At 39.5% G+C, this 18,119-nt stretch overlaps 1 protein-coding gene across 8 annotated transcripts in view; it reads right to left on the bottom strand.

Annotated features, from left to right (window-relative positions):
- The window catches only part of SLIT2 (slit guidance ligand 2), a 221,442-nt gene that overhangs the window by 188,470 nt on the left and 14,853 nt on the right, over positions 1–18,119 (bottom strand). For all 8 annotated transcript variants that reach the window (XM_077934422.1, XM_077934425.1, XM_077934424.1 and 5 more), the window contains exon 4: positions 9,459–9,530. In XM_077934422.1, coding sequence (XP_077790548.1) covers positions 9,459–9,530 — 72 coding nt within the window. The remainder of the gene's footprint in view (positions 1–9,458; positions 9,531–18,119) is intronic.

Raw genomic sequence — 18,119 nt, 5'->3', positions numbered from 1 at the left:
AGAGTAGGTGTTTTATTATACAGTATTTTCTTTTATAAGGGATGCAGGTGGCGCTGTGGGTTAAACCACAGAGCCTAGGACTTGCCGATCAGAAGGTCGGCAGTTCGAATCCCCACGGCGGGGTGAGCTCCCATTGCTTGGTCCCTGCTCCTGCTAACCTAGCAGTTTGAAAGCACGTCAAAGTGCAAGTAGATAAATAGGTACCACTCCGGCGGGAAGGTAAACGGCGTTTCCGTGCACTGCTCTGGTTTGCCAGAAGTGGCTTAGTCATGCTGGCTACATGACCCGGAAGCTGTACGCCGGCTCCCTCGGCCAATAAAGCAAGATGAGCACCGCAACCCCAGATTCGGCCACAACTGGACCTAATGGTCAGGGCTCCCTTTACCTTACCTTCTTTTATATATGGACTCTATTCAAACATCACAGTAAATCCTGGTCAAGGAAGCCAAATTATGGACCTGTATAATATTTGAATTTATAAACCACTGTTTGCAGTAGACCAACAATTTCTGAATTGGAAGCCGTTGTTTGAATTGGATCTGCAGCCCAGGGTGTGCAAAGTGACATACTGTAATTACAGCTTTTCCTCCAACTTCACCACCATAGGAGGAGACAAGCGACTCTAAACCACAGTTTGTATATGTTTGCAAGCTTCAACTGTGGCTTAAGTTCTGAAATATGGTCAGTGCAAACCATGTTTTGGAATAATCTCTGAATTGAGCTTTTGTTCAGAAAGACTTTTTGGATGTCTACAATAAAAGCATCATGTTTGGACAGCTACCAGTTTCTCCAAAACATAAACTGGCTTATATGATGCAAAGCAGAATTGCATTTTATTGCCAAATTCATTTTATTCTTTGAGATCACAACAGAGGGTAAATACAACAATTTAAGATCTTACTTATCAGAAGCCGTTCAGTTTCACATGAATTTCCACCACAGAATTCTTACCCAAGTAAATATGCTTTACATATAAGACTATAGGTTGTGTGATTAACAGGACAGTTGTTTTCATAAAAACTGTTAACGGTTATTCCCATTTTTGCAAGTATTTGTAACTTTTGCACATACATTTCTTGACATTAAAGTGAAAAAAATATTTTTAGGAACATACTGTGCTATATTTGAAGCACCCTGTGGTGAAAGATCCAAGTTAAAACTGTCCATCTGTCTTGAAGAAGTTCATAAATGCCTTTTGCAGATGTACTTTTAGGCAGCACGAATGTTTAAGCCTCCACAGAAAAAAATAAATGCTGTAAAGAATTTTACAAGTCCTTCCCCCACCCACCCACACTTAGGTGTTAATTAAATGATCATTTAATAGTCAAATGTAAACACAACATTTTCATCTCCTGACAGCACATCCCATTATAAATCCAGGGTAATAAAAGTCTTGGTCTTAATACTCTGAACCTCGTTCCCACAACACTCTAAGAGGCCTTGTCGTGTCTAAGGTTAAGCATGTAGACACAAAACAAAGATTGCACCACTCAACTTCCAGTTCAATTTTCCCATCGCCCAGTGACCTAGGTAACACTTCGAGCAATAAAGAATAAATTTAATTTCTTCAGCATTTTGTGAGGATTAGGAACAATTGTTGGCCAGCAATGACTTCTTATCCTTGGATTCTTTCAGAGTGTTCCCCCAGTTCTAAAAGGAAATTCTGATAGTTTAAGACAGAGAACAAACAGAACTTTAAATTAGAGGTTTTTTCAATCAGTTGGAACAGTTGGAGGGGAAGCAATCAACTTTCCTTTGAGCGTCTCTCAGCTATTCAGTTACTGCGAACTTTAATCTCTCACTACGATCATGGCTTGCACTAGTATGTCCTTCCGTCATTATCCTGTTTTCATTCCTTCTTCCTGCTTTCTGAATTACTTAATGAAGATTACATGGGTACAAATAGATGCACACATAGCATGAGCTAAGAGTCATGGTGCTCAGTTTATAACATTTCTTGCCCCCTTTCTGTGCCATATGATAATGGCATTTCCTGACCTTTTGGCATTTTTAATTACTTCCTTCACTGGGATTTCGTTTCCTATATCAAATTTATCAAAACTTTCAAAGTTAGCCCTACAAAAAGGACTTGGAGAATTGGACTGGAATAGACTGACATCTATTTCATTATATCTGGACGGAATGGGCAGTAAACTGCTCTGAAGTTTCCAGTATGTGGTATTTTGCTTTGGAAAACCCATCTCTCTCTCTCTTTCTCTGTTACACACACACACACACACACACACACACACACACACACACACACACTTTACTCAGGTTTACTCGGGTCTACAGATATGTTGCAATCATGGGTAGGTTTTAAATAATCCTGTATAACTGGGTGGAAGAACAATTTGAATAAAATCTGCAACCTCAAAGTTAGAAATTAGCATTAAACATTCTTAAGGCAAACTTACAGTTTCAAGCAATAGAGCACAATTCCTTTAAGCAAGGAAACAGCTTTGCATGATTTAAGAAAATACTAGACTTAGACTGTTTTTGTTCTTGAATGGGGAAGCATAAATAAATAGAAATATGAGCTAAAGGAGGACAAAATGTACAATAATGTGTGACAAAGCTCACTTAAGGCAAATACTGCATCCGAAACGGTTGGCTTAAAACTTTATTTGTTGCTATGAATAACCATACACACTACAAAGGTTATACAATTCCAATGATTTCATTTGTATTAACATGTGAAATTCTATTTTAGCAGCTAGGACTATCAAGTTTAGGAGGGCAATTCAATCAAAATTTCAAAATAATGATCGCAATAAAGGTCCTTTTGAAAACGCAGCAGAGTCCATGTTATTTTAGATACCATGTGAAGCACACTTGCACTTCGTAGAACTTGCGTGCTCATTTGTGCAAAAATGTATTATTATATAGGTGCATGGCTTATGTTTAAAACTATTTTTGGAAAAAAATGCTTTGAGCAAGACAAAAATCAGAACCTAACACTTTAATAAATCATCTGCACAGTTGACACCATTAAATACTATTATGTTAAAATCAAATCATTACATGTGTAGAATAAAGGCTCCAAAAGTCTTCTTTTGCCAGAAAATAAGTGCTTATGATTGGATAAAAGTACTCGTCTTTGAGACTTTTCTACCATTTCACTACAGAGAAGAACACTTGTACCTTATTGCTGGCATTATGAAAATGTTAGTACCTGTGCTGCAGTCTGCAGAAAATGATCACATATTATGGTTTCCATTCTACAAAAAACAAAAACAAAAAACAAAAAAAAAACCCCACCCACCTTTAATTCACAAAACTGCAGTGTTAATTTTAAAAGTGAGAAAATAAAAATCTTCCCAGGCTAAAGTTTATATAGAATACCAATTTAAGGAGGTTTAGAGATTCATACTAATATTACTAATAATATACTAATATCAGCAAACACTGAACAGCACACTTCAGCTCTGCTGAGTGACAGCAAAGGCCTACCTAGTTCAGCATCCTATTAACAGCTACCAACCAGATGTATCTTGGAAGCCTACAAGCAGGCAATGAAGGCAACAACTAGTCTTTAAGTGCATTACAAAAAGAGTTAACACTTTTTCCAACGGCAGAAATCACCAAGCAATCATATTCCGCAATGCTGTTCATTTTCTTGGCAAATATGGTCCAACCAATCATAATGTCGCTCAATTAAATATCAGTTTTTATTATGATGACATTTCAAAACACAACAACACAGGCTTCTAAAAGCAAGCAAAAGCAAAATTAAGTAGACACTGCTTCAAGTATTTATCAATTTTCTCACACCATCTAACAAGTAGAACATAAAGTTACAATGTTGTCAAGGCTCTTCTAATTAAAATCTGTTGCCTTATTCCAGTGCTTTTTTTCTTTAAAAACAAATGTTTAGGGGTACTCTCATTTTCCTACTCATATTGAAATACTGCCCCTCAATGAAGCCAAACTTAGATTCACAAAATGTTTAGGGGTATGCGTTCCCCTGTGTCCCCCCCCCCAGAAAAAAAAGGCACTGCCTTATTCCAATTTACATTATTTTTTTCTAATACTCATCCATCTTTTAATCCATTTATCACCCACATACAGTAAGTTTATCACAATTTAAAGGTGCAGTGTTATTATATACAGAGGCCCTAATCCGCCAATTAATGTCCTTTGTCGATCCCCCAATCATTTTTGAAAGGAGGAAGAAACATTAAAACCCACAACTGGGCATTCCTTGTCTATGTTTTAACTGTCCAAGCCACCTGCCTGAACTCTGAAAGTGCTTAATAAGTTTACTTAGATTTAAACTTAGGAGTGCTTTAAACAGCATGCTCATTTAGTCTCACTGAAAGAGTGTTGGATATAATTATTTTATAAAGCCAAATCACTAATATTCCCTTTCTGCCCATACGTAGGTTAAGAAGAAGAAAAAAGACACCAACAGGAATGTGTCAGATTTTTCCTCTATACTATGCATTTTGTAGCAGCAACATGCGATCCGTGCTATTTGAATGCAGTACAATTTTTATTCTCACCTCCCTTCAAGGTACTACTATGAAACAGATATTAATGCTGACCGTGCAAACTGAAAAATGTCTCATCTACAAAACATAAGAGCCGTCAGAAGAACTTTAATCTCTTTTGCCTCAAACGGCTTTAGTGTTCCCAGGAATGGGAGTCAGCGGTAGCTATCATGGTAACTCACTAGATGAGTAATGATGTCGATACGACTGGACAACGGTAACCGTAGCAACTGTAACCTGCAATTCCTGCGTAACCATTCTTGGATTCATTGTGGCAGGGGCCAAAGAGGCCAGGAGTAAAATGAAGCAAAGAACTATGGTGTCTGACACATCTAGTACCACACACTTTAATCATAGCTGGCAGAAATTAATTGAGGAGGAATTTTTTCAAGGGTTCCTCATGAAGCTTTGTGCTTTTGTTAGGGGCTGCAAGAACCAATGCACTAAATGACTAGTCCAGGGCAACAAGTCAGATTATGTAGAAAACCTTTTCCTTCCATCATTTAAAAAAAGAAAAGAAAAGTATTAAGTGAATTTCAGCTTCAGGAAACCCTGATAATATTTAAGTACATTCTTGTATGCTTTTTCCATATTAATCCACGTATAAATTGCAAGTTCTTCCACTGTAGGTTTTCTTGATTTGCTACAATTTACCTACCAGGAAGATTACATCAAAGCATTAACTTTTGCGTGTTTAGAAATACGGTACCTATATAAGTATCTTGGAAAACCACTGAGCTTTGGGTCCAAAATCAGTACCCTGCAGCTAATGGCAATCAATGAACTATAGCCTAACTAGTCAAATTAATCAGTCAAAATCTATTTGTCTCAGATAAGCACTCACTAGGCTGTAATGGTTTTCTGCATAAAAGGTGCTATAGTTAATGCTCTGTGTATTAGGATGTGGGTCACTAGAGACAATGTAGGTCATTCCAAGAAAGAAAAAATACTTGTTGAACCAGAGATACAGACAAACATCAAAATCATTACCTAACTGGTCCTAAAATGGCTGGTTCACTAACTACAGTTCCCTTAAGAAACACATAACAATCTGACATCTCAACAGTATTTTTTAAAAATACTGCCACCAGTAGCTGACCTGCTGCAGACTTTACAGGGAACATGATTTTTCATACTTAAGCTAGGTGAAAAACACAAAGAAACTTTCTACAACCAATGAGACAAAGTATTTGGACAGGAAAAAAATATCAGGTATTGTCTCTTGAATATTCAACCTATCACTTTTCGTTACTTACACGTCCCATCTGTCATCAAGTGCTTGTAATTTTACGATGCTGCCCTGTAGCTTATTGTAGAGTTGATATTATTTTACAGAGTTCTGTTAATGGACTGGATAAATGGTAATGCTATTTAAACTAGCCTCCTGCTCCAAACACAGCTGCAACTGTACTTCTATTTCTGAACAAACATCTTGACCTGAACACGCCGCTCGCTCTCAACTCAGCCAAAGAGAAATTGGAGCAGACAGCAAAGGAAAGGAAAGCTGGCCGCTGGCAGCATCCAACCGTGTCTAATATTTCATATATGGAGTGCGCCCTCTTGGTGTTGCACTATGCAACAAGCATATATGCTTCCTTACCTATCACATGATTCACTTAACTTTGGGTGTCAGGTGATCATTAGAAGTGCATTGACATGTTTTAAAAGATTAAAAAATACAGTGGTACCTCGGGTTAAGTACTTAATTCATTCCAGAGGTCTGTACTTAACCTGAAACTGTTCTTAACCTGAAGCACCACTTTAGCTAATGGGGCCTCCTGCTCTTGTGCCGCCGCCGCTGCCCGATTTCTGTTCTCATCCTGAAGCAAAGTTCTTAACCCGAGGTACTATTTCTGGGTTAGCGGAGTCTGTAACCTGAAGCGTATGTAACCTGAAGCGTATGTAACCTGAGGTACCACTGTAAACGTAATACAACAGGAGATAAGTACTAACTAACTAACTAAAGCTGGCACCACTGTGGCAATCTGCAGATGAGCTAAAATGTTAAAAAGGCACTCTAGTATAAGCATTTAACCTGAAGAAACATGTGATTCGAGCTATAGGTAAAGCACCCCATTATATTTACCATGCTGTTCTAATACACATTATAACTAGACACAAATACACTGTCACACAAACACACATTGTTTGATCAACAATAATCCCAAAACACCAGTAATGTTATACTATCTGTTGCAGTACACTGTTGTGGCACCCCACATTTATAAGACTGTAATTATGTATTACTTTCTCACATACTTGCACCCCAACCAAGCTATTCCCCCCTCCGCTATTTATGATTATTTGATACTACCCAAAGGTTCTCTGAATTGTGAAATATAATTAGTAGTTATAGCATCCCTCTCTACTGTTCCAATAGAGATTTACTTAAAGATTATTTTATAGAAGCAGAAAGTTCTATACATAAGTGGCACAAATTGTCACCTTACAATACCTCTGTGCCTATTTCAGAGTATAATCAGAAGCATGTATGTTACACTAGCATTGCCAGTGAAAATAATCATACCACTGGAATTCAATGTGGGTTGAACCACAGGTTTTATGTAAGCCTCCCACAAAAGAGACCAAATGAATGCTTACACCAAACAAATTCCATTGACTTCAATTACCATGGATCAGTGTACACTATTCAAATGCCACATTCAACAACCTGATAAGAAAGTTGTCGGAAGTACAAGAACCAAGCTTAATTTATGTGAATCAGAAAAAAACAGAAGCGATAATTTAGTATAAACTTTTAAGCTTTAGATCCTTAACAAAAAACCCCTGAAACAATCTTTGCGAAAGGGAAGTGGAAAGCAAGATGTTGTGATGCGGCGCATACCAGGCTCTCAAAGCAAACATTATTTTATTGAGATTTACATAGCCCACTTCAACTCTACTTCTTGAAAGCAGCTGATGGGCTTTATCTTTTTTTTAATGTGTACTAGCAGTTAGAGGAAAGGTTAAGGACCCCGACAGTTAAGCCCAGTCGCGAACGACTCTGGGGTTGCAGCGTTCATCTCACTTTACTGGCCGAGGCAGCCGACGTCTGTCCACAGGCAGTTTTTCTGGGCCATGTGGCCAGCATGACTAAGCTGCTTCTGGCGAACCAGAGCAGCACACAGAAACGCTGTTTACCTTCCCGCCGGAGTGGTACCTATTTACCTACTTGCACTCTGACGTGCTTTTGAACTGCTAGGTTGGCAGGGACCGAGCAACAGGAGCTCACACCATCGAGGGGATTCGAACTGCCAACCTTCTGATTAGCAAGCCCTAGGCTTAGTGGTTTAGACCACAACACCACCTGCATTCCCTGCTTGTACCTGTAGATCACAATAATTTTTTGAGAAAACTGCAAGGCCTGAGCAAAATAATTTTTAAAAATACAAGTTATCAGTAATGATTTCAGCCCTTTTCTGTATTTTGTGCTCATACTGAAGCATCTATTTGATTTTTTAAAATTATCAGGTTTCCCTTTAAAATACTGTTAGAACATGTAGGTACTTTTTAACATAGTATCTATTCCACATTAATACTGAGATAATATCTATCAAAACATCAAAATGTATCTAATGTATAGGTTGACTGTTTGTAAACCTTTTTACAGGTTTGCCCCTAAGGTTTACAATGTTAATAATTTATTCTGCCAAGGCTTTAAAGAAACTAGCCAGGATTCAAGGATTCTTTGGGCCAAGCATATCCCAGTGTGATTCTTTCTGTCTCGCTTTGTTTTGCTCATTTTCTTTGAACAGAAGAGCCCATGCCATCATCACAAACTGCTTTTGAGAAGTCCTTCATTTTCAAAAGCAATTTACTACTCTGCAAGACTTGGATCTCAAATGAGATTCCAAGCCCAAAGCACTAACTGTGCATCTATTTGGGTCCCAGTCTTTGTAATTAAGGGAGAGAATATGACAAAACACAACACACTTGGCATCAAAGGTCTTTAACAGCTCACTACTCTGATTTTAAAATTCTTCTAGCGTGTGCCATACTACTACTACTGTAGAAGAAAAAGAAAGCAAACTGGAAGGAGCAAAGATCACCAGTGTTGAAGCAATGATTCTTCAACATCAACTTCGTTGGACTGGTCATGTTGTGTGGATGCCTGATTATCATCTTCCAAAGCAACTACTCTATTCTGAACTTACAAATGGAAAGCATAATGCTGGTGGTCAACAAAAGAGGTTTAAAGACTGTCTCAAAGCAAATCTAAAAAAATGTAGTATAAACACTGACAACTGGGAAACACTGGCCTGAGAGCGCTCCAGTTGGAGAACAGCCTTTACCAAAGGTGTCATGGGCTTTGAAGACACTCGAACTCAGGACGCAAGGGAGAAATGTGCTAAGAGGAAGGCACGATTGGCAAATCCACACCGGGATCAACTCCTGCCCAGAAACCAATGACCCCCCTGTGGAAGGACGTGTGGATCCAGAATTGGCCTCCACCGTCACTGACGGACAATCTTACTTAAAATAATCACCAAATAAGAAGAAGACAAGAGAACAATTAAATCCCACAAGTCAGGAATCAAAATTACAGACCACAATAATGTCAACACTCTTCAAATCGTTATCTAGTTTTGGGTTCTTTAAGCGATTTCATTTCAATATTGTTATAAACAAAGAGGGGGAGGGGAGACATTCGAAGCCAGTTTCCACCCAGAATGTAATCAACCTTGTCATCAGAAACCAGTAGCAAACTAAAAAGAAAAGGATTTATACTAATCTGGTTTGAAAAGTTACATCAGTCAGCTAGAAGAGTTAAAAAATATGGAACAGAAACAATTCAGAGGACAGCGCAGAGATTATGAAAAAGCAAAAGAAAACAAGAATTAAAGGTGCACTGAGTCCAGGAGCAGACAAAACACTTACTCAATGGCATATTTCGTTTACAACTTAAAAGCACTCAAAGCATATCAAAGCCTTCCACAATGAATACAGAATATAGCTTCTACTTACAGCCTGTAGAGTTTTGGAGTCCCAAGAAACAGCAACTCTGAGAGGAGTTGAAGATTATTTCTGTTTAGACGCCTGAAATAGAAAAGAAAAAGAGAGAGTTACAAATCAAAATAAACAGCAACTTTATCATGATGTGTCATAACTCGACAACCTGAGACTAAGTGGCCCATGCAGGAGAAGGAGCCAACGTGAGTGCCAGGGGCTATGCAGAAAACATAAGCCAAAATACCGTGATGAGTTTAACACTTTATCTAATGTATTAGCATAAAGTATGCATGAGCGTTTTAAATTCCAACTTTTTTACTCCACAATGACAGCATGAGGAGTGAGCAGAGAGACCACCCTACTGCCAGGCTTAAGCAATCATTTTCCCCTTGTGGAAAGTCATTGTAAAAAGAGAACCATCAGGCATGTTACACCGATTCATCCTTCAAGGAGCACTGCCAATTAAAGTGACATGAGCTATAACAAATCAAACCTTTCAGGTGGCGTTATAAAACGCTAGCAAAATCCCCGTCGTTATGATCGTCAGGGAATGAGTATAAAGAGGGAGTGCATAGTATCAAGAACTTGAAGGAACATATTGCACCTCCCCACAGAGTCCTCCTCAGCGGAGATTGTGTACTAGCCACCACCTCAACAGAATGGCAGTGGGGAAGACAGAAGCAGGCTGCATTAGCTAATATGGATTAAGTTTCAGTTTGCCCATCCATGTGCACAAATGGCACCAAATGCAGTTTTGGAAGCTCTACACAGCCTTTCAGCTCTCATTAGCTAATAAATGTGCCAAATGTAAGCCTCAATGGATGTACACTTATTGCCAAAGGGTGAGCCTAGATGGGACCAGTCAAATCTTCCTCTGTCAGAAGAGACAAACATGCGATCAGTTTTGAACAAGTGGTCCAAAGGGTATTCGGAAGATGCATAAGATTGTACTCTTTGCTATTTTTAATATCTGTTCTGAGAAAATTGAAGTTTAGTGGTAGCAAGTCAATTCCAGAATAGCTGTTTTATTGGACCTCATTTTAGATATGGGGTCAGTTCAAACACCATGTCAACCGATGGTCTTGAAGACATAATTATGAACTAGTACAATACAGTGGTATCTCAAGTTACAAACGCCTCAGGTTACAAATGCCTCAGGTTACAAACTCCACTAACCTGGAAGAGTTACCTCGAGTTGAGAACTTTGCCCCAGGATGAGAACGGAAATCGTGTGCCGTCGGCGCAGAGGCAGCAAGAGGCCCCACTAGCGAAAGCACGCCTCTAGTTAAGAAAAGTTTTAGGTTAAGAACCTACTTCCGGAACGAATTAAGTTCGTAACTAGAGGTAACCACAATTTGCAGTAAGCCAGAAGCGCAAAACATGTTTTTAAGCAAGTTTAAACCCATGCATTCCAGCTTGATTTGGGCTTCAAATTTTAGATATCTGTATCTAAATATAATTGATAATTTAAGTATAGTTTAAACTGAACATTATTGTGCTTTAAATAAACATTTAAATGCTGTATCATTGCATTTGTTTTATATTTTATACTGTGAGTCACTTTGAAAATTCTTATAATAAGGCAGGATGGATTTTTAAATGAATGAATGCATTTCAGACTTTTGAAGACAGTTCAGAAGTGTCAATTACTTCGAACTGAAAAGGTCAAGGCTAGGAGCACTCCCAATCTCTTGGAGGGGAGGATATACAGTGGTACCTCGGGTTAAGTACTTAATTTGTTCTGGAGGTCCATTCTTAACCTGAAACTGTTCTTAACCTGAAGCACCACTTTAGCTAATGGGGCCTCCTGCTGCTGCCCCACTGCCGGAGCACAATTTCTGTGCTTATCCTGAAGCAAAGTTCTTAATCCGAGGTAATATTTCTGGGTTAGCAGAGTCTGTAACCTGAAGCGTATGTAACCTGAAGTGTATGTAATCCGAGGTACCACTATAACTCTACAAAAACAAAAGGCTATGCACCTAATTTCAGATTACTGGGACCTCCAACCAACAGTAATACTGCCATTCTATATTGATTAAGTTTCAGTTTGTCCATCCACGTGCACAAATGGCACCAAATGCAGTTTTGGAAGCTCTATACAGCCTTTCAGGGTTTGAAAGATGGAACTGAAAGAGGGAGAGAGGTGCATGTGGATGAATGATGAAAATCGTGGCTATACTCATGACAACCCCTGACGAGCCAGTAGACAGAAGATTGAGCAACCCATCAAAGGTCTGAGAAAAGCAGAAACAGTGTTTATCCAATATAAATGGCCCCCACCAGAAGTATTAGCTCTGTGGCAGTTATTTGGGAGGGGTGATACAGGTACAGATGATATTCCTGTTCCTACCACCACCACCACCAAGTGTCTATCCCCAAGCCCCTGAGGATATGTTAGTTGCTAGCACTACCTCAAAGAATGGAGAGTTCCAAATAAGCTGGGAGCACCTCATATTTCAACCAATTGTACTGTCAATCATAAGTACGTAGAGAGAAAAGGGGAAGCAAGCACCTCCCTCGCCAAGTGTCTGGTCAGTTGGAATCCTTCCCGATGACTGCTATGATAAATGTGGTAAATGTATAGCCAAAGCTATCTATCGGTTTCATGTGTAAGTAACACTAAGCAGGCTCCAACAGCACATTAATAGCTTAAGCCACTTTAAAGCAGCGGTGCCCAACTGGATCATGTAGAAACTAAGATTTTTCCACATAGTGCAGAGGAACCAAGGTGTGACCACTGTACCAATTATTACTGGAGACAGGATTCGTTCTATAAATTGCTATATAAGACAATGGAAGGCGATTTTTAAATACAGTATGTTGAATAAATTATTCCTTGAAACATTATACAGTGGTACCTCTGGATGCAAACGGGATCCGTTCCAGAGCCCCGTTCGCATCCTGAAGCAAATGCAACCCACGTCCGTGGGTCGCGATTTGCTGCTTCTGCGCATGCGCGTGACGTCATTTTGAGCGTCTGTGCATGGGCGAGTGGCGAATCCCGGAAGTAACGCGCTGACTGTTCAAGAATACTGCTGAAATTAATCACTTGCTTAAACAAGATTTACAGAAATTAGCCAGAAACTAACCTGTCACACTAAACCACAGTTTAGAATTTTGTGCAGAAGCTGGGACAAATTTTAGCAGAGCTTAGGTACTCCCCTTTGCCTGCAGCCATGATGACAATTTTAGGTGCAATTCAGAGTCAGTAAGGGGCAGAGACTGACCTGGGAGACCCGAGTTCAAATCCTCATGAAGCTCACTGGGTGGCCTTGGGCAGTCACTCCCTCTCAGCCTAACCTACCTACAGGATAGTTGTGAGGAATGAAGTGAGAATGGGGAGAACCACTTATGCCACATTGAGCTCCTTGGGGGGGGAAGGATGGAAAATAAATGCAATAAATAAATAATACATCTACTTTTGTTTTTGCTGAATCTCAGCTTCTTCTTGGGTGCAAACCAGGAATCCTGGTTTGTAACAAAATCTTGTCAGTTCCAAAAGAAGTCAACTTTAAACCCTGAGCTATATTAAGCTAACCAATACTAACCACTTCATAAATGTTAATGTACTACATTTTCCATTTCAGAACTGAATTTTCTGTTAAGACCAACCTTGTGTGTATAAATAGTTCCCATAAGGAATGTAAAAGTTATTGATTCAGTGATGGACTGCAACAGAACTGAGTAAATGGGAAAGCTAAAGCAACTTTAAATTCTGTAAAGAACAATTCAATAAAAACTTGATTCTTTACAAAAGGTACCCACTAATGCTTATTTTGACATTTTGCAACACTGCAACTAATTTAAGTGGTTAAAAGAAAAGAGCATCCAGCAAACAGTGTCTCAAAGAATGAGCACAAAACAGATGTGGGAAAAATAAACAGCCTTCCTGTCTTGGAATTTCTAAAAAGGTCTGCAAAGAGCAAACAGGACTTCTCACTGCAATTTGACTTCTAGACCTGTTAAAGACAGTCCCATGAGAACTAGATTCAGATTAATTAAGTATAGTGCTAGAAACTACTACAGTTAGAAAAAAAGTACACAAGCTCTTCAGTTACACAGCTTACACACTCTTACCCAAGAGTGGGCGAAAAGTTACAGTATTTCCTTTCCTTCTCAGAATTTCATTTGCTAGAAACATGCCTACTAAAAAAGAAACGAAATGAAATGCTGGTATTTTATGCTAAGATCTTATGGCAGGTAGGTTGCAGGTGTCAGTCTGAAACCATATGAATTTTTCTGGACAGCCTAGTTTTAATGCTGTGACATTCTGCATGATTTGCCAACTATTTCTGAGAATTTAGAGATAGCAAGTACTTTATGACGAATTTTTAAAATGTAAACAGTATATAATGAAAGGCAAAGCTTATGTGGCATAGAAACATGATCACAAGAAAAATCCTGGTACGTTGACACATCGACACTCAGAGAACTTTGATAACTTTTAGCCACTGTTTAAACCGCCACAAAACCTAACATGAAAGTGCATGCAATTGTCAGTAATACACTATTTTTTGTTAGTGACAAAATTATTCCTTCTAATTTAAGAACAGCAACACTGCATCTGGCTAAGAGTAAGTTACACTTGAATTTATTTCAGTCCCTTAACCACCTTTCTGTAGCTTCTGTAATTTGCAGCAAAATGGAACCTTTGGTGTGGTATTTAGATTCTGATAAATCCAAACATAGACCAATTACTTAATATTTAGGAAAAACAAGCAAGCACAGGTGTGGGAGTACAAAACCCTATAATTATCAGGAGACAATTCACACAGTCTTTTATTAACTGATAAACACTAAGGTGCCACCATCCTTGTTAAGGGATAGTGTGCACTGTGTACCTAAAACCATGTATGTTAGTAAGGATGGTTTGCCTCAACACTGATTAACAAGGAGCAACAGCTTTCTGCTTTCCCCCTCCAGGCCTGCTCAAAAGCATATTCTCTGCTTCTGCTCATTATCTACCTTCAGAGAGAAAGCTGGGCAGCATTAACCTTAAGTTTATATATTCCTAGACATCAAGAGGATCTGTACCTATAAACGACATACATCCATGCCTCTTTTAAAAGATGGAATTTTAGAATGTGCATAGCTTTGCAAATATTTACAGTTCCTCTGTTTCACTGCAGAGTTACAGAACGCAGATATTGAAAGAGAGTTCTGCTTGTAACTCAGAACACTGCTCTTATTCTGAAACGTGCTTGGGGCAAATCAGTATTTGTCAGTATAAAAGCAGTGCAGTAAGTAGCAGTGGGTGATTGCCATTGATGTTTATTCATTTTCGTATTAAACCTGCCCCCCCCCCCCAATTGCTTGAGGGAAGTTATAAAATGAACACACATATCCAGGAGAAAAAAAATGTCAGAACAACCTGCCCTAAGATATTGACCCCAGCTGTCAAAAATGAGGCCAAGCATTTTCAGAGTCCTCCTGAATACTCAGGCTTTGGTAGCACAGCAAGGGACCTGCAGATCAATACTACATCCATGTGGGAAGAGTGCAGCACAATGCAGTCCCATCGTATTTTAGGACTTGGTGCCAAACAGCAATTCATAGCAAACAAAAAATGGTAAACATTTTCTGCAAATACTACTCATTTGCTAAAATGACTACAAATAGTCATTTACAAATAATTTGCTACAACTATTATTAAAAGCAATCATATTCCTTACTTCTTACAATGATAACAGAGAGCATGTTCATTATAGTAAGTGCAAGATTCTTTTCGGGTTCTCCCATACTCAGCTTAAAGGCAACTTCAGTTAGATCCAGACTTCTCCTAGCGCCACGTTTCTACCTGATGCACACACAAAACCCTGAAAGTTCACGCGCAGCCCTGAAATTCCACACATGAAATTGCTACAGAGACATTCCAACAACATTGTTGCCTCCAGTTTCCACCCCATAACTCCATCCACCTTCCACAGAAGATGCTGTCTCCACAAGTGGCAGCAGTCTCTATTCCACATTTGACACATAAATGAATAGTGACATGTGAAGCTGTGGGCTACCATCATATACTTGTCCAGGTGGGAGAGAGTATAAGAGGGTGGCCAGGAGCTGCAGTAAAATAAATTAATAATAATAATCATAATAAAATTTATTTATACCCCGCCCTCCCCAGCCAAAGCCAGGCTCAGGGAGGCTAACACCAATAAAATCACAGTAAAAACATGATAGGGGGAAAGGGGGGGGACACAATTTAAAATACAGGTTAAAATGCAATTTAAAATGCAGCCTCATTTTAAAATAGCTGATAAATCAAGACCATAAGGGGAGGGAAACATAAGGGTCTGACCGAGTCCAAACCAAAGGCCAGGCAGAACAGCTCTGTCTTGCAGGCCCTGCGGAAAGATGTCAAGTCCTGCAGGGCCCTAGTTTCTTGTGACAGAGCGTTCCACCAAGTCGGGGCCAGTGCTGAAAAGGCCCTGGCCCCAGTTGAAACCAATCTAATCTCCTTGAGGCTCGGGACCTCCAGAGTGTTGTTATTTGTGGACCTTAAGGCCCTCCGCAGGGCATGCGTAGGTACGTGGGTCCTAGGCAGCTGCTACTCCTAGCCAGCACCAATCACAAAGGCAAGCAGCAGTGGCAAGGAACACCATTTGCAACAGACATGGCAGAGGAGGAGGGCCAATGCAGTGCTAAGCAGACGGTAACCACCAGGATAAAGCCACCAAGATCAAGCCCTATAGCTTTCGCTGAAGGCAGGTGGCAGTGATGGCAGCTCCTCCACATCAGAAATGGCAGGTCAGGATCAGAAGGTGGCCATTCTGGGATAATGGCACTTGCCTAAGCCAACTACTGATGCTGGATACACCCCTCTGGGTATGTAAAGATAATAATTATTTATTTATTAATTAATAATTAATTAATTATTAATTAATTATTATTATTATTATTATTATTATTATTATTATTATTATTATTTATACCCCGCCCATCTGGCTCAGTTTCCCCAGCCACTCTGGGCGGTAAAGGGACCCCTGACCATTAAGTCCAGTCGTGGCCGACTCTAGTGTTGCGGAGCTCATCTCACTTTACAGGCCAATGGAGCTGCCGTTTGTCCGCAGACAGTTTTTCCGGGTCGTGTGGCCAGCATGACTAAGCCGCTTCTGGAACAATGGAACACCGAAACCAGAGCAGCGCATGGAAACACCGTTTACCTTCCCGCCTAAGCAGTACCTATTTCTCTACTTGCACTTTTTGGCATGCTTTCGAACTGCTAGGTTGGCAGGAGCTGGGACCAAGCAACAGGAGCTCACCCTTTTGCAGGGATTCAAACCGCAGACCTTCTGATCAGCAAGCCCAAGAGGCTCAGTGGTTTAGACCACAGCGCCACCCGCATCCAGGATGGTCACTTAGGTATCACTAAAAAGCATCACTCCAAAACGCAACACTAGTTGCCATAAAACATATAGGTGCTACACTGCTAATTTCTAGGTATAGGTGCAGATTTAGAAATAATTACTATAATTTAAACAGAAATACAGTTATCTCATTGTAAAGGATAAGACAGTGACCAGGTGACTGCTATGTTGCACTTTGTCCAAGTTCTAACTATAGGATCTTTGCTCTCCTTTCTAATGGTTCCTTATCTTCAACCAGACAGCTCTCACAATGGATGATGCTTTCAAACAGAAAACTGTCCTCTGTAAAGTAGGGCACACTCTATGCGACACATTTGCCAAAACAGGCTGGTAACCACTTTGGATTCTGCAGGACTTGAGAGAGCTTGTTTGCACTCTGAAAAGTTTCTGCTTATCTGCCCAAGCTCCCCAATTAGCTTCCTCAGGACAAAGGTCAACAATATGGTAATAAGTGGGTGGCAGATTGCAGTCAGACATTAATATTTTCAGTTACAGAACTGTAACTGAGTACGACTGCTCTTTTGAAAGTCCATTTGTGATATATATTTTTCACAGACATCTAATCCAAATATCTATGGGTAAAGTCTGCAAAAATGTGCATTGCACATCAATACATAATGAAAGTTAGACTAAAGGTCTGTTTTAATCAATCTTTAGTCAGTGCCCATTTTTATGGTATGAAATGTAATACTAGTTACCACTGGCAGGGTCATGACCGTTACTAAGAAAATTCACTACATTAATTTCCCTGGTGCAATGACCTGAATCAGCATTCTATACAATGCCCACATATAGAGGAGCGTGTGGAAGATGAGACGGCTGAAAAGAAGTGGAAATAATCTCTTTTATCATCATGAAAGAATATCAATTGATGCTGGCTGCAGCCAAACTCAGAATTCCATCTCACTTTGGTTGCGGTACTCTAATGCTCATTAAAAGTCCACAACAAACGAATCTTGCACCTTTTGCTTCTCTTTCTCACCGACATAGAAACAAATTCATACAAACAGCTGCTTGTAGTGAGCCATTGATGCATGATTATTTAAATACACTATACTATATACTAACAAGAGTATGTTAACAAATATACTGACAAGAGTATGTTAACTAGAATTCTGTGACTATTCAAAAACATAGAACTGAACAGCTTTGCCATAATTAAATGTTTATATTGTCAAAGTTATACCAAAGCTGGCAAAACTTCTGTTTCTTTGGGTGCCTAATCATGCAGCACTTTAATATTCTGTTAGACTGTGCTCCGAAAGACTAACATTTTGTTTAATGTGGATTTCGTTAGGGGGAAAACCCC

This window comes from Podarcis muralis, chromosome 9, assembly GCF_964188315.1.
Source record: "Podarcis muralis chromosome 9, rPodMur119.hap1.1, whole genome shotgun sequence".
Classification (NCBI taxonomy): domain Eukaryota; kingdom Metazoa; phylum Chordata; class Lepidosauria; order Squamata; family Lacertidae; genus Podarcis; species Podarcis muralis.
The sequence above is the reverse complement of the archived record's forward strand: the minus strand, read 5'-3'. Positions and strand labels throughout refer to the sequence as shown.